General features: G+C 39.3%; 2 protein-coding genes and 1 pseudogene across 3 annotated transcripts in view; 2 read left to right on the forward strand and 1 right to left on the reverse strand.

Annotated features, from left to right (window-relative positions):
- Nucleotides 1-2,812: 2,812 nt before the first annotated feature.
- On the forward strand, nt 2,813-19,038 carry cdc50c (Cdc50 family member C). The gene is made up of 7 exons (XM_088353337.1): nt 2,813-3,102; nt 3,199-3,315; nt 6,865-6,972; nt 7,047-7,137; nt 11,412-11,558; nt 13,086-13,298; nt 15,092-19,038. Exons 1-7 carry the CDS (start codon nt 2,911-2,913, stop codon nt 15,277-15,279), a joined length of 1,056 nt encoding a protein of 351 aa, XP_088209463.1. The 5' UTR covers nt 2,813-2,910; the 3' UTR covers nt 15,280-19,038.
- On the forward strand, nt 12,669-12,758 carry LOC148353016 (U2 spliceosomal RNA; annotated as a pseudogene).
- Nucleotides 19,039-21,613: 2,575 nt separating the features above from the next.
- The window catches only part of dcbld2 (discoidin, CUB and LCCL domain containing 2), a 34,801-nt gene continuing 31,960 nt past the window's right edge, over nt 21,614-24,454 (reverse strand). For both annotated transcript variants that reach the window (XM_088352769.1, XM_088352770.1), the window contains one exon: nt 21,614-23,891. In XM_088352769.1, coding sequence (XP_088208895.1) covers nt 23,539-23,891 — 353 coding nt within the window. In that variant the 3' untranslated portion in view covers nt 21,614-23,538. The remainder of the gene's footprint in view (nt 23,892-24,454) is intronic.

Consider the following 24,454-nt stretch of genomic DNA (forward strand, 5'->3'; position numbering starts at 1 on the left):
CGTATCCCTGCTGAGATTATTATGTTGTTCCTGGTAAAGAACACTTGCAGTGTTTTTTTATGATGTTGTCCCTCAAAAGAAAACCTAGAAAGGGGTTCTTGCTTCATCAACACAGAGTTCGTACAGGTGCTTGAAATCCTTGCAAATGCTTATATTTTAATGTTGTGTTTTCAAGGTTTGAAACTTTGGGGTAAAGTGCCTTTTAGATGTCTGACTCAATAGACCACACATAAAATAAGAAAACAAATAAACATGCTTAAAAAATGATGCTGACACTGCTCTCTGGTGGCTTTGCTTGGCCTTGCATTTTTTCATCCCTTGTGATTAACGGCAGCTAGTACCATTTTGTACTTTATTGTCCTTTAAAGCGTCATTGCTCCCTACAGGTTGACCTCAAAAGAATAGGTGCATACTACACCTAAACATGGTACTATAAAATGTGAATTAGTGCAAGGTTTACTTATCAATTGTGGACATTTATTATGGGCCATGCAAAAGTTCAGGTAGTGTTCCCCATGGTAAATTGTAATTTGAAAGAACCTCTTGCAACTAAAAATGCATGCAACATATTACTGTCATTTTTACCCAAACCCTATACGGGGAAAGATTCGTCTCAAAAATATTTACACACGTGATGTTTAGATCCACACATATATTCACGTTTTTACTCAAGATCTAAGAATCAGATGTCTTGCTAAATGCACTCCCATGATTAAAAATCGCAGATTTACTATATTTTTGGAGCTGCAAAATCCACAAGTCGCTCTGTATTTCTTTTTTTTAATAGTACTGGTGAAATTGGAAAATTGAATTTTGAAGGTCCTTAAAAGGTGCTTGAATTTGGCAATGGAAAGAATGTACAAGCTCTGTCAATAACGGGTCCATTTAAAAATAGTTTTTTAGTGAGAACCCTCAGTGTTGTAATCCTTAAGATTTAGTCCAAATCAACCAAAATTGGTTCAGTTTGTTAGAGACCCCTACTTTCTTTTTTACAGCAATCCCCCAAACATGTTATTTTGAATAAAATATTTCCACTAAAAATGGGTCACTTCCAGCAAATCGGTTTTAACGCTAAAACCTTTCAAAATTGCATTTTATTAAACTAAAAATGTTTGTCATTTTGTTTTAACTCCACGTATTATGTTATTTTTCCTTCCAACCAGATAAAAAATTGCACCACATTGCAGCAAACAATCCTTCAACGGTTCATTTTGTTGAAGAAAAATTTTGATTTAATCCTCTAATAATCAGTCGAACAAAAATCCCAAAACCTAATTCATTTTTAGGTGTTTTGCACAACACAAAACAAAAATAATGTGTTTCTAGTAGAGGTTCGTTGTAGTTTTCTTTTATTTAATTTCTGAATTTTGTCAGTATTGATGCAGGTGATCACCAAATCAAATTTATTTGTAAAGCCCCTTTCAGGCAATATTTTACCACTCAAAGTTGTATATAAAAACCTTTATTTTGCATTAAGACAATGACACCACCAAGAACCCAAAACCAAATATGCACACAATAGTTAAAACACAATAAAAACAAAATAAATAGTAAAAAATGATTAAGACAAGTCACAGACGAACCAAGTAACAAATACAACAAGATTAACAATAGTTGTAAAGTATTTCCAATCTCTAGTATCACTCATACAACATTTTCTTCATCTCTGTATTCTGCCAGTAATGTTTTTTTGTATTTATATTTGAACACATGAATAGTTGGACATTGTTTGATCTCGTCTTGTAAATCGTTCCAAAGTTTGACTCCACACACAGACACACACATACTTTTCCTGGTGGTTCTCACCTTTGGGATTTTGAATTTACTACAGCCCCTTAAGTTATAACTTCGCTCTTTCCGAGTGAATAATTTTTGCATGTTTTCTGGCACTATATTTTTGTTGACCTTAAATAGCAGTTGTGAAGTGAAATTTTACTAAATCATCCTATTTTAATCATTTGGGCTGCAGGAATGAAATATTAGTATGATCCCAATATCCTACCCTGTGTATGGTTCTAATAGGCAATAGGATAAAAAGGGGCTGTAGTGAACTTTACTAATTATTGCCCCAGACTCCTGCATAATATGTTAAGTATGGCAGAACTAGAGAACAATATAATAAATACAACAACTATTAAAATTGACTGTGTATTCTAATGACATTCATAAAGGTCTATTCTATTCTACATATGCAGATTAAAAACTACTTCCCCTAAAATTAAACATCAGGAAACACCATATTTAACTTCAGGGTGTCTGGACTATGCATTCATATTGAATGAACAATGTCTGTTTAGTAGGAATAACACCAGTTTAAAACGATTCAAGAGGTTTTTGAGTCTATTTAGTAAAATTTAATCTACTGCAGTGTAGTTTTCAACCTTTTTGGATCTGAGGCATTTTCATTGAAACAAATTTTTGGTACACCACCTGTTGGTGCTGTTCCATGTCTTGTAAAAGTAAATCCAAATAAAAAAATAGCTTTTGCTAAACCGCACAGGCACACAATTGGATAATTTCCTTCGGCAATGTGCGACAATGAATTACTGTGCCATGGCACAGTGGTTGAAAAACACTCTTCTACTGTGTCAAATGCAGCACTATCATCCAGTTGCACCGGAATTGTGATTTATTTTAATTTCCAGATTGTACCTGATATAATTTAAAAATCTTAATTCAGTGCCATGTAGCTCCCTGACTCATACAATTTTATTCACGTCGTCTCAAACAAAAAATAAATAAGTCCAGCATAAACAGGAAGAGGCGTTTGTTCGGTGTTAATCAATAACAGAAGTCAACTGTTTCCCTCCACGGCACCGTCAAAAGTGTGTGCGTGTTTGTCCGAGTGTTTCTTTTTTTAGTAGCGCAGAAACTGCAACAGGAAACCAGCGAATCTTGACCGTCCCCGCCATGGCCGAAGCCAAGAGCGGCCCTCTGGCCCACAGGCCCGACAACTCGGCCTTCAAGCAGCAGCGTCTCCCCGCTTGGTCCCCCATGCTGACGTCCAACACCGTGCTTCCCTTCTTCTACCTGATGGCACTTATATGCTTGCTGCTGGGAATCTGGCTTCTGCTTACTGTGCACAGTGTACAGGAAATCCGGGTGAGACTTCTGTTCTTACTACTACTTTTTACGCTGGTTATGAGAAAAATCCTTCGAGGCCTCTTCCACCCAGTAAATTTTTTCATGTAACCTTAGGTGGACTACACAGATAACGGTGCCTGTGCACGTTGTCATGACATGCGTAAGAACGCCACTAACGCTGCATTGAAGTGCGTTTGTAAGCTGCACTTCAGAGTGGACCGAGCTATGAAGGTGAGCCATTGATTCCAGCTCGCCGCCTTTATCTCATCTTTGGTTGTTAAATACTGTAAAACATTAACGTATGCTATAGGTCTATGTAAGCGGAGAAAAATGAAAACCCTGTCGGTTACAGCAAAGCAAGTCGTTACATTAACTTTATATTATGACTTCTACAATATGATAGTTATCTTAGATTTGCCTTTTTTCATTGCTTATGAAAACATTAGACATGGCACTCAAGAATAAACACGTATTAAAGAGAAAAATAAGTTAAAAACTAAAAACAGTTTTAGGATAAATTGGAAAAAACATGAGCAGCACGGCGGCGCAGTGGTTAGCGCGTGTGCGGCACAGTTCTGAGCTCTTGAGATCAAACCTCCTGTGTGGAGCATGTTTCCTACCGGCACTCCGGTTTCCTCCCACGTTCCAAAAACATGCATGTCAGGTTAATTGGCCGGTCCAAATTGTCCCAATGGTGTGAATGAGCGAGTGAGTTCTCTCTCTCTATGTGCCCTGCGACTGGCTGGCAACCAGTTCAGGGTGTCCCCTGTACCCTGCCCACTGCCCGAAGAGAGCTGGAATGGGCTCCAGTGCCCCCGCGACCCTACTGAGGATAAGCGGTACAGATAATAGATGGCAAAAACATTCAGAGGTAGTGCTTGAAGACTTGCCTCGGTTGAAAGTGCATCATTTAAGAATCTCAAGGTTTACAGTCTGTAAAAATGTGTATATTTATATATATATACATATATATATACACATCTCATCTCCCAGCCATCTCCGGGCAGTGGGCAGGGGACACCCTAAACTGGTTGCCAGCCAAACGCAGGGCAAAAAGGGACAGACAACTCATTCGCTCATTCACACCTAGGGACAATTTGGACCGGCCAATTCACCTGAAATGCATGTTTTTGGAACGAGGGAGGAAACCGGAGTGCCCGGAGGAAACCCACGCAAGCACGGGGAGAACATACAAACTCCGCACAGGAAGTCTGGAGCTGGATTTGAACCCACGCAGGAGGTTCCCAAGACATGAACTGTGCCGCACATGCGCTAACCACTGCGCCGCCGTGCTGCCCTTTATATATATATATATATATATATATATATATATATTTGTTTTAATTATCTTGTTGCCTAAAATTACAGTGTAACGTTTTTTTATCTTTTGTGTTTGCTAAAACTCAATACAGGTTATTCACTTGGATAAATAATTAAAAAGAATAATTTAAAATGAGTAAAATCTTTATCTGCCATTTTAACCTTATTTTTACTACATTTTATGTGGTGGGTGGATCTTAACGACTATGATTGTTGGGGTACCATTTCCTGCGGTGTGTCTTGGGCAAGTACAGCCTAGCGGCGCCCATCCCTCTCCAAGCCAACACATGTTTCCACCCGGTCTCAAAACGGGGAAGAAAACAATCATTAAAATCAACAGAATTATGTGCAAGATATTTACTTTTTTGATTTAAACATTTTTGCATTGTAGTCTTAAAATTACTCTGCCAGCAGAACATTTTGACTACATTTTATATTTATCTTTTAAGAAATAATAATTAAAATCGGCAAACTTGCGTGTAAGATTTTTCACCAGTTTGATTTTATTTTATTTTTTTCAATAAAATGTTAAAAATGATCTGCGATTGAGAAAAAACATATTTGTACTACATTGTCTTTTTTTTAAAGAAAATAATAATTAATAAAGAACTGGTTTAATACTATAGCTATGTCAGCCATGCGGGCAATAGAATTGACTTCGAGCTTATTAGATTTGGAACACTACATGATGAGATTTTCATGAGAATAATTTTATCTCCGAGTCATATGTAGTCATGAAAAGAGCCATATATGGCCCTCGAGCCATACTCATTTTTTCATTCTCAGAAATTTATGGCGGGCCGGATTCAATCATCCCTTATGGGTCTAATTCTTAACATCACTGCTTTAGTCAAGTCATGTTTATTTGTATAGCCCTTAATCACAAATAATCTCAAAGGGCTCCACAGACCAGATTATTGCAAACCACAGACTATTATTACACCATCCCCTGATCTAAAACCTACATGAGGGCAAGGAAAAACTTAAAAACCTCAACATGAAGAAAATGTAGAAACCTTGAGAAGGGACTGCACATGAGGTAATCCCCCTTCCAGGATGACCAGGCTACAATGGATGTTGCAATAACAAATATTACACAGATATTGTCAACATAAAATATAGGTTATTCATATGCTATGGAATAGAAGTGTGTTTTAAGCTTAGATTTAAACATTTCTACTGAGGTTGCGGATCGAAGAGCATTCCACAGCACCGGGGCCCGAATGGAGAACGCTCTCGAACCTGCAGATCTCTTCTTGGCTCTTGGGATCACTAGTAGACCAGCGTTTTCAGAGCGAAGGCTCCGTACCGGAACATAGGGCGAAATTAAATCTGAAAGCTATAAGGAAGCAAGTCCATGCATGATTTTGTATACTACCAATAGAACCTTAAAATCACATCCTAAGCTAACAGGGAGCCAATGCAGGTTAGCTAAAATCGGGGTAATGTGATCAAACTTTCTTGTCTTAGTTAAAAGCCTCGCTGCAGCATTTTGTACCAGCTGAAGGCTCTTGATTTTGGACTTCGGGAGACCGGAGAGTCGTGCATTACAGTAATCGACATGGGCGGTAACAAGCGCATGAATTATAATCTTCACATCCGACTGAGACAGCATAGGGCGAATTTTAGCAATGTTGTGAGGATGGAAAAAAGCTTTTGTAGTAATATTCTTAATGTGTGTTTGAAAGGACTGATTTGGGTCAAATATGACACACAAATATTGGACTGAGTCAGTCAAGGTGATATTACATCTTTCAATGTTCAGAGCAGTTTCTGAGAATTTTTAGATGGACCAATAACTAACATTTCGGTATTTTCAGATATAAGGCACAAGAAGTTGAGTGACATCCATTCTTTTATCTCAGTGAGGCAGGCCTCCAAATTTCCACAGTTTAGTGCGGGATATTCCTCCATCGGAGGATATAGTTGAGTGACATCTGCATAGCAGCTTAGTTCATGTTTGTTTGTCAAAAATATTTTCTCCGCCGGGAAAATGGATACTTTTTTTTTACTCGTTTAGCACCTGGCTCTCCACGAACATCATGCTACCATTGCTTTTGTCCATCCATTGATGGCACAGTCACCCAGTTTTCCCTCACGGTGTCTAAAGTTGGCATTTAGAATAAAATAGATTTGTCTTTATTGTCACTGATACAAACATTGTGAAACATTGTATGCAACGACATGTCACTCCAAAGTAAAATAAAGATATTAAAAAGAAAAAAGGATAAATGGGCAAATAATAATAATGATAATAATAATTACAACGTAGTGCTTAGAAAAATGACCCTAAGTAATAGGCTATTTACCATTAAAAATGGAGGAAAAAAACATTGTTAAAGATATTAAAAAAAGAAATGAATTTGTACCCTCACTCTGTTAACTGGTATTGAACCTTGTATGTCAATTACCGCAAGTCATTGGCTGAGTTTTCTGAAGTCAGCTCTTGTGCTTTGCCAGGGAGACGTGTTCTTCTACTACGGCCTCCAAAACTTTCACCAGAACCTGCGCCGCTACATGGACTCCAGAGACGATGCGCAAATGGTTGGAAGGACGGCCAACCTCAAGGTACCATTCACAATACACCGCCCTGTTTTGATCACGCGAATCCACGGATTGAATCAATTTCTGTTTTGATGTAGAAACCCAGTTCGTACTGCAAGCCGTTCTCCACCAATGACAAAGGAATGCCAATCGCTCCCTGCGGAGCTGTGGCCAACAGCATGTTTAATGGTAAACAAAAAGACATTTTTTGTTTTGGGGCTGCTCTTTGTGGGTTGATGAATAATAACACACTTGGATAAAAAGATAACCTAGTTTGTGACGTGCTGTGTGATTCGTGTCTGGTCAGGCTCAGTCAGATATACAAATAAATGAACATAGATCTTTTTCATCTACAGGAAGAGAGCAATCTATAAACTGTAGCATGGAAATGTTTTATTGTCTTACCTTAACTTATAAATGGAGTCTATACACTGTTCTTTTTGAATAAACGCTACAATGGAAAGGTTATCCTCCATACAAAAAAATTATTAAACTTCTTGACTTACGGCTAGCTTGCTAATACTATCACTTATTCTATTCAGAGTTTGTGCTCCTTTTTATGGCCAAATTCAAGCACTTTTTAAGGACTTTCAAAGCCAATCTTCAAATTTCACCAGTACCATTAGAAGAAGAAATCTGCTTTGAATTGTACGTTTTTCAGAGCCACAAATATATCGGCATCTTTAATCTTGCGTGTGCATTTATCGAGACATACGATTTTTGGATTTTGAGGAAATTAGGAATATATTTGTGGATCTGAATAATGTGTGTGTAAATATTCGAGACAAAACTCTCCCCTTACAGTGTAATATAGAGCTTGCATTTTCCGTCGCAGGAGGTTCTTACCATTAAAAAATTACTATTGAAAAAGGCTACTCAGTTTTTGGCATGGTCCGTAATAAATGTCCATAATGGAGACGTAATCGTTGCACTAGTACACATTTCTTAGTGCACAGTTTAGATGTAGCATGCACCTTCCCCGTAGGAGGCGATGTTGCTTCATAGGTCAATCCATTTAAAATAATGCCAGCTGCCATTAATCACAAGGGAAAAAAAAATTCAATGGCAAAGTGAAGCTACCAGAGAGCACTGTCAACGTCATTTTTAAGCAGAGTTGTTGAGAAACATAGCAACAATTACAAGCATTTACAAACACTCCACCCAAAATTCAAGCACTTTTCAATCCTTGAAAATACATTCAAAGATTTCAAACACCCATGTGAACCTGGCAAGAAGTTGTGCGCTAACCTGGCATTTGGCAAGTCTAATTGTTTGGGGCTTAGGTGTGCGCCAAATCAGAATCCTTGCTTTCACTATAGCCCTCTGCCATAAGGCAAGAGAATTGTGTGCTTCACTCTGCATATGCCGACACTCATCACAGTCATATGTTACATAATTTTTATATTGGTGATATTTGTAACATAATGTAAAAAATCAGCAATTATATTACCGTAATGACAGCATCCCCTGACTGCACGCCACTGGATACTTAAACTGGTTTAATAAGAAAGAGCTTCCTGGTAATTTTTTGAAAAACATTAACAAAATATGTCTCATCCAAAATAACAATTTATAAATCCTCCACAAATGGGCTGGTTTCACACTAAAAGAAATAGTCGTTTTATTTTGAATCCTTAAGATTTAGGGGTTCACAGCAATCCCCAAAATCGTCGTTTAATCAAAACAAATACACAAAAAATGGGTCATTTAGATTTAAACCTCCCTGAAACCTGTTTACACTACTAAAATGTTAAAATAATCCCCAACAATTAAATTTATAAATGGTAATTGTTTTTTAATCCCTTAAAAATGTGTCATCTGTTTATAATAATCTATACTGTCCTTCATATTAAAAATGTTGTTTTTTCAAACAACTCTGAAATTTGGCTTGTTTTGTACAAACAAGTCCTCCCCAAAATGGGTTATTTTGCTTATAGTAATAAAAAATGGGTTGTTTTCATTTACCGTAAATTCCGGACTATAGAGCGCACCTGATTATAAGCCGCACCCACCACATTTCAAGAGGATAACCGCTTTTGTACTTACACAAGCCGCACCTGTACATAAGCCGCGTGCGCCCACATTAAAACATGTAACACAATCACAAAATTAACACAAACCTGACTTTGAGTCCCACGATTGTAACTGAATATAAAGTACACAGTCCAAACACCACAGCCGGCAAAATGAACAGAAAATGATACCGGTACTTAAGGTTTGATGCAGACCTGCAGAATCCGGGTCCCGTTGAAAATAATCCAAGGGAAAAAAATGTATATTTCCAAAGGTAAGGGTGGGAAAAATATATATCCACTATTGTCCGCTGCGTCCACAAACACGTCTCACCTTTACTCCACTTCCCATCAGCCTCTGTTGTTTTTGCCCCTGCCTTTTTGATTCGCCCGTGGAAAACATATCAGAATAAGTCTCTAAAATAAATACATTACAAAAATATACAGTTGCAAATACATATTATACATGGTTACACATATTTACAAAGAAAGACGGCACACTGAGAAAGTCTTCAAAGCTTTAATCATAATATTATAACTTTCATCCCAAACCGTGCCTGTGAAGGGTAGCAAAACGCTACTAGGAACACACTCGCAACTCAGTAAAAGGGTCTGTTAAAAAAAAATATACGGTACTTGTAAAAACCACGGTAAACCGTCCTCATCTTCCTCCTTATAACTGACGTCCTCAAAGTCGTCTTCCCCAGTGTGGGAAAGAGACTTTGTCATATAGACGTCGTCCCACGCTCCCTTATTCAAAGACACGCTAGCAGCACACTCGCAAAGTAAAATTTACGTGCAGTAGCTCTGTTTCCTTCTCTATCGGACTGCTCGATTGCTTTTAGCTTGAAAGCTGCGTCACGTGCCTTTCTTATTGCAATTTGCATGATGAGGATATGTCTACGCTAATTTAATTTGTGCACAAGCCAAGAAGTTGCAGTCTTCCTCTGCGCATATATTCCACCTTACCTTTTGTACTCGAGCGCTGCTGGCGGCTGTTAGAAAAAATACATAAATTGGCCGCATCACTGAATAAGCCGCAGGGTTGAACGTTTGGGAAAAAAGTAGCGGCAATAATAAGTACACCCCGCACATTTCTGAAGAGATTTCATCATATTTTTTGATTGAACAATGCTGAAGAAACTATGCTTTGACACAATGAAAGGTAGTCAATGTAAAGCTTATATAGCAGTGTGAATTTGTATTTAGCCTCAAAAATCTCAAAGTATAGCAATTAGTAGCTAAAGCCCTGGTACACCTTTAAGTAAAAGTTCCTAAAGTTCAATATTTTGTGTCGCCACCATGATTTTGCAGAACCACTTTAATTCTCCTGGCCATGGATTTCCCCAGAGCGTCACAAATTGCCACTGGAATGCTCTTCCACTCCTCCATGACAACATGACTGAGCTTTGAGATATTCATGATGTTATGCTTCTCCAACTTCCACTTGACCATGCCCCAAAGATGTTCTATTGGATTTAGATCTGGGGACACGCTTGGCCAGTTCATCCCCTTTACCCTTAGCCTCTTTAGAAAGACCTTGGTCATCTTATTGTGTATTTGGGGTCCTTGTCAGGCTGGAACATTGCCCCGTGCCCCAGTTTCTGAAGGGAGAGGATAATTCTCTGCTCCAGTTTTTCACAATACATGCTTGAGTTCATGTTTGCCATAATGAAATGCAACGCCCCAATTCCATTTGCACTCATACAGCCCCAAACCATGACATTGCCAACACAGTGCTTTAGTTCAGGCAAGACACAAACATGTTTGTACTTTTCACCTGTTTGCAGCCACACATGCCTTTCACCATCTGGGCCAAATAAATTAATCTTTGTCTCATCAAGCCAAAGGATATCTTTCCAGTAAGCCATGACCTTGGTTTACATGCTTCTTTTCATTGAATCATCAAAGCGATTTTTCTTCAGTGATGTCCTATTAAACATCAAAATGACATTTCTGCAGAAATGTGAGGGATCACGTTTCTGACATACTGTACATGTTTCGCGCAATACTATATATGTTTTCACAGTTTCATTTGGCATCAACATTAAGAGAAATAAACCTGAAATTGTCACAAGATATTTTCACAGTTTTGTGCATTCATTTAGGGTTTTAATGGTCCTGCAGAAGAAGCTGTCCTTGAGCCTGTTTGGCCTAGTTTTGAAGGACCTGTAGCGCCTACCAGAGGGCAACAGGTCAAAGAGGTAGTGGCCATAGGTCAGTTTGTTTGTAATAACATAAAAAAACCTGGCTGATTTTGCTTTGCCCCAATTACCAAACTGCATTGTTTGAAACAGGCAAAAAAAAGTGTCGTTTTGTTTTAAACCTCTCAAATTGTGTAATTGACTACCAACCCAAAAAACGGGTCGCATGGTACAAAACAACCCCACAATAAGCGGGTATTGTATTTTTGAACTAACTAAACTATTTGACCTCTTTATTTCATCACAGATACCTTCAAGTTCCAGTACCTCAGTTCCGGGACTTCTGAGTACCCCGTCCCTTTGTTACACAGCGGCATCAGCTGGTACACAGACAAAAACATCAAGTACCGGAATCCTCAGTCCGGCAACCTTAGCCTGGCTGAAGTCTTTCAAGGTATGTTGCTTACAATCGTATAATAAAATTTGGCTTCCCCTGACCATTTTCAAGATTTTCCTTATTACATTTTTTTCGGATCAGCAATTTCAGGGGACATGAGCGACTGTTGATGATCCATCTATATACCAAAAGCCTAGTGGGAGGTGGCTAGAATCAAGAACACTTACATTCATTCTCCTCCACTCCGCCCAATCTAACACCGAACATTAAGCTCAGAGCACAACAAAGGGTGAGTTGCTGTCCCATGCAACCCTTCATCAGCAGAGAGACCTGAGAGCATACACTGGTTTACCCCCTCTGCATCATATACATCGATATCAGTCATTCAATATCAGTCATTCTCAACCCTCCCTCGCCCTTTACATCTATCCCTTGCACACACTCTTGCATCCATTAAATTAACGGACCTTACATCCAGAGCACGTTTCACCACATCCATCCAACCATATTTGGGCCTTCCTCTCATTATATTTCCCAACACTACTGCACTATACACTCCTTTAGGCAAACAGCTTTCATCCATTCTTTCTATATGTCCAAACCATCTCGGAACATTTGCACCAACCGTCTCTGCAAGCTCTCACCAAACCAGTTCTTCTCCTCACTTCCTCATTCCTTAACCTATTCATGATACGAAAAAAAAGTTGATGCTGGTGGTCAGCTATCTCGAGCACTTGGGTATCTAGTCGTAGCCTGTGGAAATTATCTTAATGTTAATTTGTGTGTCGGCCAAGATCTCTGCTCTAAAGACATATTGCGTTTATAATTACTCCTTACTAGAATAGCTCTTATGCAGTGGGGCCACTGTACGATGGTGCCTCTTTATACAAGCACCACTAAACACGAGAAATTCCATATAGAAAAATCCAGTTCCCAAGCAGACATGTTAGCCCAAACGCCTACAATCCATTCGCTAATTGGTGTGCTGTCTTCCAATCAAAACGGTACTCCCCACGGGTCATTCATCGTTCCTACACCGCTTGCACTCTTACTTTGAACAACCGGTTCACCCTTTATCATCCTCAAATACGTCCGCCTCCCAGCACACATAGGACTGTATGAAAGGGCGCACTGCACTATTTGAAGTAAGAGTCCCGACTCCTAGGCTTTGATTTTTGCATTCCGGAGATGGAATAAGAGCTTGCTCTGTCCACTCCACGCATCGGCCCGATATTGCAGTACCTCCGGGAACGGTGCATTCGCAATGATCGCAACAAGGCTTTAGGGCTAGGACCTTAGCTTGGCCTTTTGGCTGAGAGTAAGTGTCCGGGCTCCTAGGCTTTGTAGCGTATTATGAACTGACCGATAACGAATAATGAATAACGAAGATAGCTAAATAACCCTTAAAAACCCCATTTGAAGAAGATCTAAGACTTTTATTTGAGCCCTATGGTCGTAAAAACACTATAACTAAAATCACAGACAACCAATGATTTTTATAAAGGGAAATCATGGAAATGATCAGGGGTTATTCCTCTCATAATTTGTTAGATATGTCGCTGACTGGTGCGCAATTACCAACAGGCACAGTGCCGCCTCCTTACTGGCGCCGGCCAGTGTACGAGCTAGACACGGACGACCCCGTCAACAACGGCTTCATCAACGAAGCGCTTATTGTTTGGATGCGAGAAGCGGCATTCCCTAATTTCAAGAAGCTCTACGGCATTTTGCAGCGTGCAGAAAAACCCTTCCAAAGTGGACTTCCCAAAGGGAACTACAGCGTGGAGATCGACTACAGTATCCTTCTTCTCAGACAAGAACACTGTCGGGGGTAACGTGTTCCCATGCGGTCCTTGAACGCATATACTTTTGTCAGTAATTAGTACTGTAAAATGGTATTCAAACCCATTTGTTAATCAAAGTTCGTTACAACATGGTACGTTACTCCACTACTTAGTGTTAAAACCCTATAAAATGGTACAGGATCACTTGGTATTTTCACTTTGCCTAAGAATGTGCACCCAAAGTAAAATTGAAGCTGTATTTGAACGATTAGAAGTATCTGCATCGTTTTGGTCTGTTTTTGAAGATAACACTTTGAGGTTTTCTCCTCTGCAGTCAGAATACGTTTAGGTACTCCTAGCACTGAATTATGGAAGTTTGTCCGCCCAAGAAAATAATCAAGCAGAGTATTGGGACTGAATAACACAACAGGATTACAATTCAAAATCTTCTTCAGCTCAACTTCAAATTTGACAACAATACTGTTACTATACAGACCGAAACCACATCTGAAAAGATCCAAGCCGAAGAACAGACAGGTTTCAGGGTGGGGAGGAGCACCACAAGAACATGTTTTTAATCTTTTAAGCTGTCATATCAGAAGAGGGGTCAGAACCATAAATCATGGCCATGATAGCTCAAATCACAGCCGCACTTGCCAGACTTAAACCCATCAGGAGGGACAAGAACATAGCAGTGAAATCAAAGATCAGACTCATGCAAGCGCTGGGGACTTTCATCTTCCTTTACGCTTGCAAGTCATGGACTCTTACAGCAAAACTGGAAAAGAAAATCCAGGCCTTGGAGATGCGATGCTACAAGAAACTTCTAGGCATCAGCTACTTAGCACATGTGACAAACGAATCGGTGCGCAACAACATCTGGAGGCACATTGGACCTTACGAAGAACTGTTGTGAACTGTGTACAGACAGAAACTTCAGTGTTATGGTCGCGTAACAAGATCATTAGAAATGACCATGATCATTTTCCAGGGCGCTGGGCTAACCAAGCCTTTTCTGTCACCACTCCCAGGCTCTGAAATCAGCTTTGAGATAGGTCTCATTTTTGACCCGGGCCTCTTTAAATACGGACTAAAAATCCACTTCTTCAGAATGGCTTTTAATACCCAGTAGTATGACGACACTTTTATCTCTTATCTCAATCGATCTTGCTTTATTTTATTGTTGTTTTTTTTTCAAATTGTTTTCTTTTTGCTGGGTTTACTTGTTGCTTCAGTTTATAAAATCATGCATGGACCAGCTCCCTCATATCTTTCAGATCTAATTTCCCCCTATGTTCCAGTCCGGAGCCTTCGCTCTGAAAACCCTGGTCTACAAGTGATCCCAAGAGTCGAGAAGAGATCCGCAGGTTCGAGAGCGTTCCCCATCTGGGCCCCTGTGCTGTGGAATGCCCCCTGAGATTCGATCTGCAACTTCAGTTGAAATGTTTAAATCTAAGCTTAAAACACACTTCTACTCTATAGCAAATGAATAACCTATATTTTATGTTGATAATATGTGTATTATTTGCCCTCGTGTAGGTTTTAGATGGGGGATGGTGTTATAATAGTCTGTAGTTTGCAAAAGTCTTCTATCTGTGCAGCCCTTTGAGACTCTTTGTGATTAAGGGCTATACAAATAAACATGACTTGACTTGACTACTGTAAAGCTCTTTGGTACACTGAAAAGACTTTTCTAAAGGGCCGTTTTAACCAAGTACATTTAATTATTTTTTTTAGTAACACACCTGAGAATATATGACTTTTTCTCTCTTCAGTTATTCGCCCTTAACTCAACCATCCCTCCAGACTTTCCCGTTCAGTACTTCCGAGGCAGGAAGCAAATGGTCCTGACCACACTGAACTGGTTTGGAGGCCCCAACAGCTTCTTGCCCATCGCTTACCTGGTCACCAGCGGCCTGATCCTGCTAACTGCCGTAGGACTCACCGTCGTCTGGTGGAAGTTCGGAAAGGACGGCAAGAACATGGAGGAATGAGTGGCAGGAAAACCTGGTCCATGTAAAAACCTCACGTTATGTTAACGTGTGTAGTAAACAGTGACGTGCGGTGAGCTTCGTGTCTGGTGGGGCACAGTTAGATTTACATCTTATTTATCATTTGATTGACAGAGTTAGAAGGAATTTTTTAAACTGTAGCATAAAAAAAAAGTTTTTTGGTCTTACCTTAACTTATAGATAAGGTCTGTGTGCTGCTGCTTTTAAACCCACAATAGACAGGTAATCATCCATCATTAAAAAAAAGTCCATTTAGCGAGAAAATAATTACTTAATGGCTTCACTTGCTGTTAGCTTGCCAACACTATCTTTAATTCTATTGGATAGTCTGAGGTGTCTGCCTAGTCAAAGTACTTGGTCTCACTATCGCCCTCTGCCAGGAGCCAAGATAATTGTTTGTCTCATTCTATATCTACAAACTCTAATTATAGTAATGTGTTGCATACTAATCGCATTATCTATATTCAAAACATTAAGAGTTTGTACGGGTGCTTGAAATCCTTGATAATGCTTGAATTTTATTGTGTTTTCAAGGTCCAGAAAATGCTTGAATTTGGGGGGACGTTCCTGAAAATGCTTGAAATGATTTCCATTATTGTGTTTTCTGGTAGTCTAGCTCGATAGACCACACTTCTAAATAAAGAAAAAATAAAAATTAAAAATTAAAAAAACAACAACTGTAAAATACAAATAAATGGTAGATTTCTACACACTAAACAGATTTTAAGTATAACAACACAAAATCTCTGAAAATGCAAAGCAATAAAATGTATATTAAAAATTTGAACTCTTCAATGCCATGCAACTTTTTACAATTCTATTTTAACCAATTAAGACACTGATCTTCTGAAAAACCTGCAAAATTATATAGATTAAAATAAGTAAAACAAAAAGCAAAAGATCATCAGTCTCTAAGATTGGAAGATTGAATGCACCCTGCTTCATAGCAATCAATATCATTAAAATGAAACAAAATTTCACTCATTCTTCTGTTTTTATACCTACAGTACTTCCTTTATTTTTTGTACAAAATTATTACTCAACACCTATAAAACCCTTTCCGTATTTGTAAATAAGTTTGACATTGCCAAGCTGCCCGTGCATGGTGGAAGCAGAATGGCAGAATTCATGTTACCGGTAATTTATAGCAGCCCATTGACACAAAAAGATATGAACAGCTCAAAATAGAACAAAGTATGTGCTAGTAGCATGATAGCGACTGTATTTTAGTCATCTAAGTCCACAAAAAAGTGTTTGATGGTACTGGACAATTTGAAAAATGGGCCTTGAAAAGTGCTTGAATTTGGCCATGATAAAAGAGTGTAAGAAAGTACAAATATTGTGTTGAAAAAAATCCCAAAATTGTTAAGTTAAATGAGAAAGAACTTGAACATTCAAAAAAATGTAATATAGTTTTAATTTTACAGGCATAGCCTCACCAGTCTCCCATCACTGCACATCATTAGCAGTAAAAAACTGAATGTGTTTACATATTTACTATTTCATTCCTTAGTTTGTCAAAGGTAGTTTTTGTTGAACCTTTTAAAACAGAATGCAGCAACGTAATATGTGATTAGATGGGCATTTGGTCGCGATACTGATTTAATGTTTTTAATGTTTTTTTACCTCACTAAATTGTATTTCTATCGTGTTTTTCTAGAAAAAATGTAAAGGTTTTTTTGCTGAGTAATGGTGGGGCCTCCTATAAAAAATAATGTATTATTTTAATTGTTTTGTTTTAATGCTTGTAAAATGAATCATGATCGCAGCCTCAGTCAGCTCATTCATCAAGTACGTGCATTTCTTATACGCACTAGAATAAACTCTTATCAATTTGAGCGTTTGGGGTGACGTTTAGACTGTATGTGAAATGGGCCTTACCTTACTCTTAACATTTTCATGCTACACTAACCAAAAACTGTGATGACAAGCATAAAGTCAAGTAGCTGATGCCTAGATTTTTCCTGTAGGATCACATATTCAAGGCCTGGATTTTCTTTTCCAGTTTTGCTGTGAGAGTCCATGTCTCGCAAGCGTGAAGGACGATGGAAGTAACCAGCGCTTGCATGAGTCTGATTTTTGATTTCACTGCTATGTTCTTGTCCCTCCAGATGGGTTTAAATCTGGCAACTGAGATTCCTGGCCATGATTTCTGGTTTTTATATGATTTGGTGACTGATTCTAGCTCTCTGTGGTTGATGGCGATGTTTGTGGGAATACCTTGGGAATTGTTGGTCATTACTTTTGTTTATTCTGTGCTGATTTCCATCCCAAACTTACTTGATGCTTTGTCCGGGCAATTGACCAGACCACTAAGTTCCTGTTTATCTCCTGCCAAGGTTAGTGATGCTGTGTCATTCAATACTGACTGTAGCTTTATGTTGTTTCAGAGAGAATGCAGCCTTGTCTCACACGAACTGTCATTCGAAACAAACTCAAATGATACCATTGATAAGTACCGCACTGTTGGCATTGGCATACAGTTTTTCATTGGTCTCAACTAGTTTCTGGTCCATATTGTGCTTCAGGATGATGGCCCATAAAGTGGCTTGCCATGCTGTCAAACGCCTTCTTGAAATAAACAAAAACGTGATGGAGTTTCTGTGTTGTTGTTGAAACTTCTTGAGATGCGCAGATTGAAAAGCCGTTCTGTGGCGCTCCTGTCCGTTCTCCAGCTAAGATGTTTTCAGCCTGTGGTTTCAATCTATTCAGTAGGATCTTTAGCATACCTTTACTTACATGGCTAGAGACTAACAATTCTGTATTTGGAGCATAGTTTGAAGTTTCCTTTCTTTGGTAGCATATTCACTCACGATTTTGTCCATGCAGATAGCCATTGTTCAGTTGGCTAAAATGTTCTGCAAATCTTTGTCAAGATGTATTTAATTTGCTCACCAACATTTCATACGAGTTCTGATTGGATGTTTTAGATTCCTGGAGACTTTCCGTTCCTCGGTGAGTTAAATGCTGCCTCTACTTCTCGGGGAATAGGGTGGTTATCACTCTCCCTTGGGCCGGAATTCTTAAAAACTTCAGGGTCTCCCTGTTTCGGGGTGTTGTAGAATTTGGAGCACTATTCTTCCCATCTTTTCATGATTTCTTTTTCATCAGTTAGCTTTTTCCCTGCCTCTTAAATGCTACTGACTTTTGACTGTTTAGTATGAGAGAAGTATTTTACAATTTGGAAGGTTTTCTTTAAATTATTCTTGTTCAAGGAGCAATGGTCTTGGATCCCTTTCTTCTTTGCTTCTCTCGCAAGCTTTTTCTTATTATCTTGTTGGCTGCTCTGTATTTGGTTGCTCCTGCAGGGTTGTTGCTTTTCTTTAGTTTTTGTCTTGTGTCGCACTGTTGAAGAATTTCCTTTGTAACCCACGGCTTTATCTTCTTCAAGTGTTTTCTGACAATTTATTTTACGGCTTCAGTCATTGTCTCTGGGAACTTAGTGGTCAGCTACGTAGCCCTTGTGACAAACGAAACGGTGCTCAACAATATCAGTTGGCATATTGGACCCCCAAAAGAACTATTCACATTTGTGCGCGGATGGAAACTTCAGTGACATGGTCACGCCACAAGACAAGACTGACCAAGATTATTCTCCAGGGAACAGTCAAAGGGGGCAAGAGGAGAGGAAGACCGAAAAAGAACTGGGCCGTCAACATAAACGAATGGACTGCTGCCATTTTTGCCACGACCCAAGAACATGCCAGGGACTGTCAACAGTGGAGAAGGCTGTCCAGAGTTGTGTCCTCATTGGTGCCCTGACGACCCAGGTTAAGGGATTCTTGATCCGGGAAAAAAGTTTTTTTTTTTTTTTTTTTTTTTTTTTTTCCAAAGAAAACCCAGTGATTTGAATAATAAGCAAACTACATTAACACCTGCATTTTTGCTAAATATTCGGAGATCAAGAAATGTGTATTTAGTTAACATGAGGCTCACCTAGAGAGGGCTGACTTGCATGTTTTCCCCGCCATCTTGCTGCTATGGGTATCCCAAATAGCCAACAACCTTGTGGAAGGCTGGGCAAAATACATTTGCAGAAAAGATTGTGTTATGTCACTTTCATCATCCAAAGTTTGTAATCTTCCGTGTGCCTTTTTGCACTCATTTTCGGTTGCACTGCATAAAACATTGTCAACTAGTGATCAAATATTACACAGTGACTCTCTTAGTTACATTTGTAATTTGGACATTTGGAACTTCACCTGCTTTTGTTGTAGTTTAAAAAAATCCTTTAGTTGATGCAAAAATAATAGCTAGTCGAGGTGTGTTCTGGTTACGTAAGTTCAGAGTCGCGCGAAGCGGGTGCGCCACGTGACCGATTCAGGAAATGTTTAGCTAGCTTTGAGTGTGGACCTTCTGCACTGGGAATCACAGTAAAATGCACTTCCAATTTATAAACAAACTTGCTATTACAAATATATACCCCTTGCTTCCTATGTACCCTGGGAAAGAGCTTTTTTCAAAAGCAGGTGAAATTCTCTGCTAAAAAGAAACTGGGTCCAAAGATTTTAGAAAAAAATGTTTTTGACTAAAAAATAATGAGCACTTTATATTACCTCTTTTTTCACATGTTGCATAAACACAAAGTAACAAATTATATAGTATTCCTCTTACTCTCTTGATACACTCTTTAAATGTGTATATTTTTGTATTCAGAGCATATTTTACATTTTTCTGTCCACATGATGGCGTAGTAGAGGTAATGAATCATCTTGTGTGAAGCATTTCCCTTGTCAAATCATGTTTATTTGTATAGGCCTTAATCACAGTCTCAAAGGGCTGCACAGACCAGATTATTGCAAACCACAGACTATTATGATAACATCCCCTGATCTAAAACCTACATGAGGGCAAGGAAAAACCCTCAACGTGAGCAAAATGAAGAAACCTTGAGAAGGCTTCACTGCTTTATGGTGCTTCATTATGCCATCACTACTTTTAACACATTGTGCATTTTGAGTACATACCTTACTAGTAGGATATTTGTTTTGTTTGTTATCATAGGCTAATTAATGACAGAACCTTATTCATTTGAATGCTTAACGGGCAACGTAATAGACATCAGTTTTGTTTTTACTGTAGAGCTTACGTACAATTTATGGAAATATATTCTGAATGTCGTGTTTATGTTCACACACTGAAAATGCATAAACTACACTCCTTGTCAGGTTTATGTTAAATCAAGAATTATATCATGTTCACTATCTGCTCACTGAAAAGCACAAATAGAATAATGTAAAAAGGTGAATATACATTATTAAGTGTGCAGTAAAATGTAGAGATAACAATGGTGGGAGTGTTTTGGACCATATGGTGCACCTAAAAAAAACCAAATTGGCCATAAGTTTGAAAGAGTGCTTTATATACCTAAAAATACAGTAGATGAAATTAGCAATGCTGAGGTACAATAAAATAACTGTTCTGCCTTTGAGAAACTTGGAGTGGTCTTCCAGTGCCCTCTTGTGATTAATATGTAAATTGCACAAACATGCCAATGATGAAAGGCGTTCTTTAATCAAGTAAAATTGTATTTGAATAGCACTTTGACACACTACTCACAGTGCTGTATAAAACCATTAAATATACAAATGATACTTTGCATTTTTTTCTTTTTATCTAATTTCCAGGGCTATGTCAATTATATGAGTGCTTGTCCTCAAATAGTTTGGGGGGGTATCAAACTGTGTATGTTTGATCAAATGAATATGAAAATGTTTGGTTATCAATCTGTGCTAGTGTGAGGTCACTGTTCTGCCTTTGAGAAACAAGGAATGATCTTGGAGCTCCCTATTTTGGTTAACATGTCTGCTGGGATAAAACCTTTGTGTGTAGTTTGCATGTTCTCCCCGTGCTTGTGTGGGTTTCCTCCCACATTCCAAAACATGCATGCCAGGTTAATTGGCCGGTCCAAATTGTCTGTAGTTGTAAATCAACAAGTGAGTCGTCTGTATGTGTGTCCTGCGACTGGCTGGCAACCAGTCCAGGGTTCCCCTTGCCCACTGCCCTAAGACACCTGGGATAGGCTCCAGCACCCCGCAACCCTACTGAGGATAAGCGGTGCAGATAATGGAATGATGTATTTTATTCAACCCTAGCTCTTACTGTTGTTTTAATCCCATGCCTCTTAAAGTCCAGTGCACATTTTGTCTTTTTTTAGATCTATTTTATTGTATATATTTTTAGGGGGGTGCGTTTTTTAATCTAGTGCACTTTATAGTGCCGAAAATATGGCAAGTCACCCATTTTTTGCCAAACAAACTGATTTGATGATTCATCAACAACAAATGATTAGAGTAACATTATCCTATACCTCTAGTAATCCTTAAAACGTTGCTTTATTTTTCACATTGAAATTAAGACATTGATTCCGCATAGTTGGGACACAAACAAAACTAGTCAACGTTTGGTGGTCAGCGGTTGGGGCTTCTCATCAGCAGGATTTAAAAATAAATATCAAATAAAATCACTTGGGCAGTCAAAGATGTTCGTAGCGACGGAACAGTAACACGAGTTCAAGTCATCGTTTCAAAGACGATGCGTACCGTGGACATCTCGGAGGAAAGAACAAATTCACTCTTTTGGAACTTTGTAACAGGAAAAAAAATCACAGCTTAAAAAAATAAAAAATCACAGATTTGGAAAAACAGTAGTCGCTGTGCTTGTCTTGCATCAACTATAACAGTGGTTGGCAACCTTTTCTGGACCACGGACCGGTTTAATGTCTGACTATATTATTGCAGCACCACGCCTGATAATAACATTAGAAATGTCAACGAAATCATTAATAACAATGAGCCTTAATTTATTGGGTATTTACAAGACACTAAGGAATTTTGAATAACATAAGAAAAGGCAGTTGATATTTTCCATCATCACAGTATATTTACTCATGGCACTACGCAAAGGGACCCGCAAGGTGCGTCAGCGTGTTTTTTGTAACATTATGTTAAAAGGTAACCAACATTGTGCCCACGAGCACCATGGTGCCCCCTAATGGCAGCTGAGGTGCCCACAGACCTGTTCCAAAAATAGCTTACAGCGCTGGGTCATAGTTTTTTCCTCGTAAAATACATTTTTCGGTGGTTGAGTAGATTTACCCCGCTTCCAATAATTAACCTGGTAATACCATAACAACATAGTAACAAATTGTTGTTTTAGAAATGCATATCAAACTGGGTGCCCTTTCCACTAATTAGTAACAAACAATAGCTCTCAGCTTAAAAGTTTGGAGACCTCTAGTATAAACTTCGACCAATTATCGGCACCGATATTTGGGAATTTGATGGATATCAGTATGACAATTTTTTTTAAAATGTCCAACGGGCAGATTAAAAAGTCTCAGAGGCAGCCGCAGAGATTCTCTTGCTACTGCAGGTCCTTTTACTGCAAACGAATATCGGCTCCAAATATCAGTTATCGGCCCTATCTTAATACCGATAATCGGTATCGGCTTAGAAACCCCATATCTGTTGATCCCCAGTATAAAAATGTTATATTATATTTAAGTGTCTGCAGAAGTTTTACTAACCAAAGACTTTCTATTGTTGATGGGTTTTTAAGGAGTTGACGGGAACATTTTAGGGTCATCCATCATTTTGACAGGTTGACATTTGAACAATGAACCAAAGCAGCAGTACATCCTTAAAACGCATGGCACTTAGAGAGTGAGGCAGAGAGAAGAACAATAACGGGTGAATTTTAAAAAAAAAAAAAAGGTCAGGGAACAGCCCGGCCTGAACGTGATGATTGACTTGACCCAGGCTGAAATTTGGGTCTGGCTCAGGCTTAAGATCTTGGGGGTGAAATGCATGGCCTGCCACCATAATTTCAACATTTTACAACTTGGCACCGTGAGTAAAAATGTGATGATGAGTCAAAATGTAATGCCTTTTCCTGTGTCATCTACAATCCTTGTAACCCAGTGGTTGGGATTCGGCGTTATCACCGCCGCAATCCGTGTTCAATTGCCGTTGTATCCAACACTGAGAAAACATGTTGGGCGATATTTGGTACTGATCGATAAATATCCTACCGAAAACCACATCATTGAAGCACAAAATAAGGCAGTTTTTTCTTTCTGTGCGGCCTGTTACCGGTCCGCGGCCCGGTGGTTGCCGACCACTCAACTAAAACATTCATTTCTGCTCTTTCAGTGATCCGACTGGAATGGCACCAACACAAGCGGATCCCACTGCTCAGGTTTAGACAGTACACATATCTGAGGGTCAATCGTTCCACCAATCATGCGCCACCATCTGCCCTGTTGGCGCCACACTGGGGCACCTGATAGTTCGGGTCGTGTCCCGTGGCGTTTTTTGGCGTGTCGTAAGGCGACTGGCCTCCGTCCGTTCGTGCTAGCAACATGGCGGCGGGCGGCCCGGCAGACGGATGGCACCCCATGTCCACAACAATGGGCGTGGCGTATTCGGCCCCGGAGGCGGGCAGCGGCTCAGCGTACGCGTGGTAAACGTCCGGGGAAACGGGTGCGTCGTACAGGTCGGGGTCGCTGTAGCCGGGGTCGGGACCCTCGTCGGGTTTGAATGTAGAACGCGCGCCTAATGTTGTCACGCCGCTCACCAGGGGCTGCGCGTATTCTGGGAACAAAGAATGGACAGAAATCCATCAACGCACAAATAGAAAGTGTTGTTATTTGAATCAAATGTTGTCAAAAGTTTAACTTGAGATAAAGCTTTAAACATGCTGTTAATTCATTCAATGCCAGGTGCTTCTCTCAAATGGAAAGTGCATTTGCCAGCCGAATGTTGCCATTTTCACTTGTTTTTAAAGGCTTACAGAAAATTAAAAATAGCAGTGTCTGTAATAACTTCTGCCCGGACGCCCAGGGCGTGCATCTTTTACGTCTGCCGTACAACTTACAAAACTTCTCCGCCCGGGTGGCCGACAACTTTTTCAAATCAAACGTTTGCTTTATTCCGATTTCGAAATCTCTGTTCGGTTTGGAAATTTCAGAATTTCTGTTCGTTTGGCAATTTGCATACTCGGCAGCCAATCAGAAGCCTGCATCAAATAACTTTGCGCTTCCGGACTTTCCAGGGCCTCATAAGGTTGTGCATTTGCATATCATTTTCTAAAGTCAACGCACAAAGAACACAAGAAAAATGGATAAGTGTTTAGGAATCAAGCCAAAACTTCAGCC

The sequence above is a fragment of the Urocampus carinirostris genome, chromosome 14 (assembly GCF_059441175.1).
Source record: "Urocampus carinirostris isolate Australia breed hairy pipefish chromosome 14, RoL_Ucar_1.0, whole genome shotgun sequence".
Taxonomy (NCBI): domain Eukaryota; kingdom Metazoa; phylum Chordata; class Actinopteri; order Syngnathiformes; family Syngnathidae; genus Urocampus; species Urocampus carinirostris.

Bases quoted from the DNA above. Each gene is read 5' to 3' on its own strand.
- cdc50c (XM_088353337.1), top strand. From the start codon at position 2,911: ATGGCCGAAGCCAAGAGCGGCCCTCTGGCCCACAGGCCCGACAACTCG. The intron at 3,316-6,864 runs GTGAGCCATTGA...GTGCTTTGCCAG, and splicing joins GAGTGGACCGAGCTATGAAG to GGAGACGTGTTCTTCTACTA. The intron at 6,973-7,046 runs GTACCATTCACA...GTTTTGATGTAG, and splicing joins GAAGGACGGCCAACCTCAAG to AAACCCAGTTCGTACTGCAA.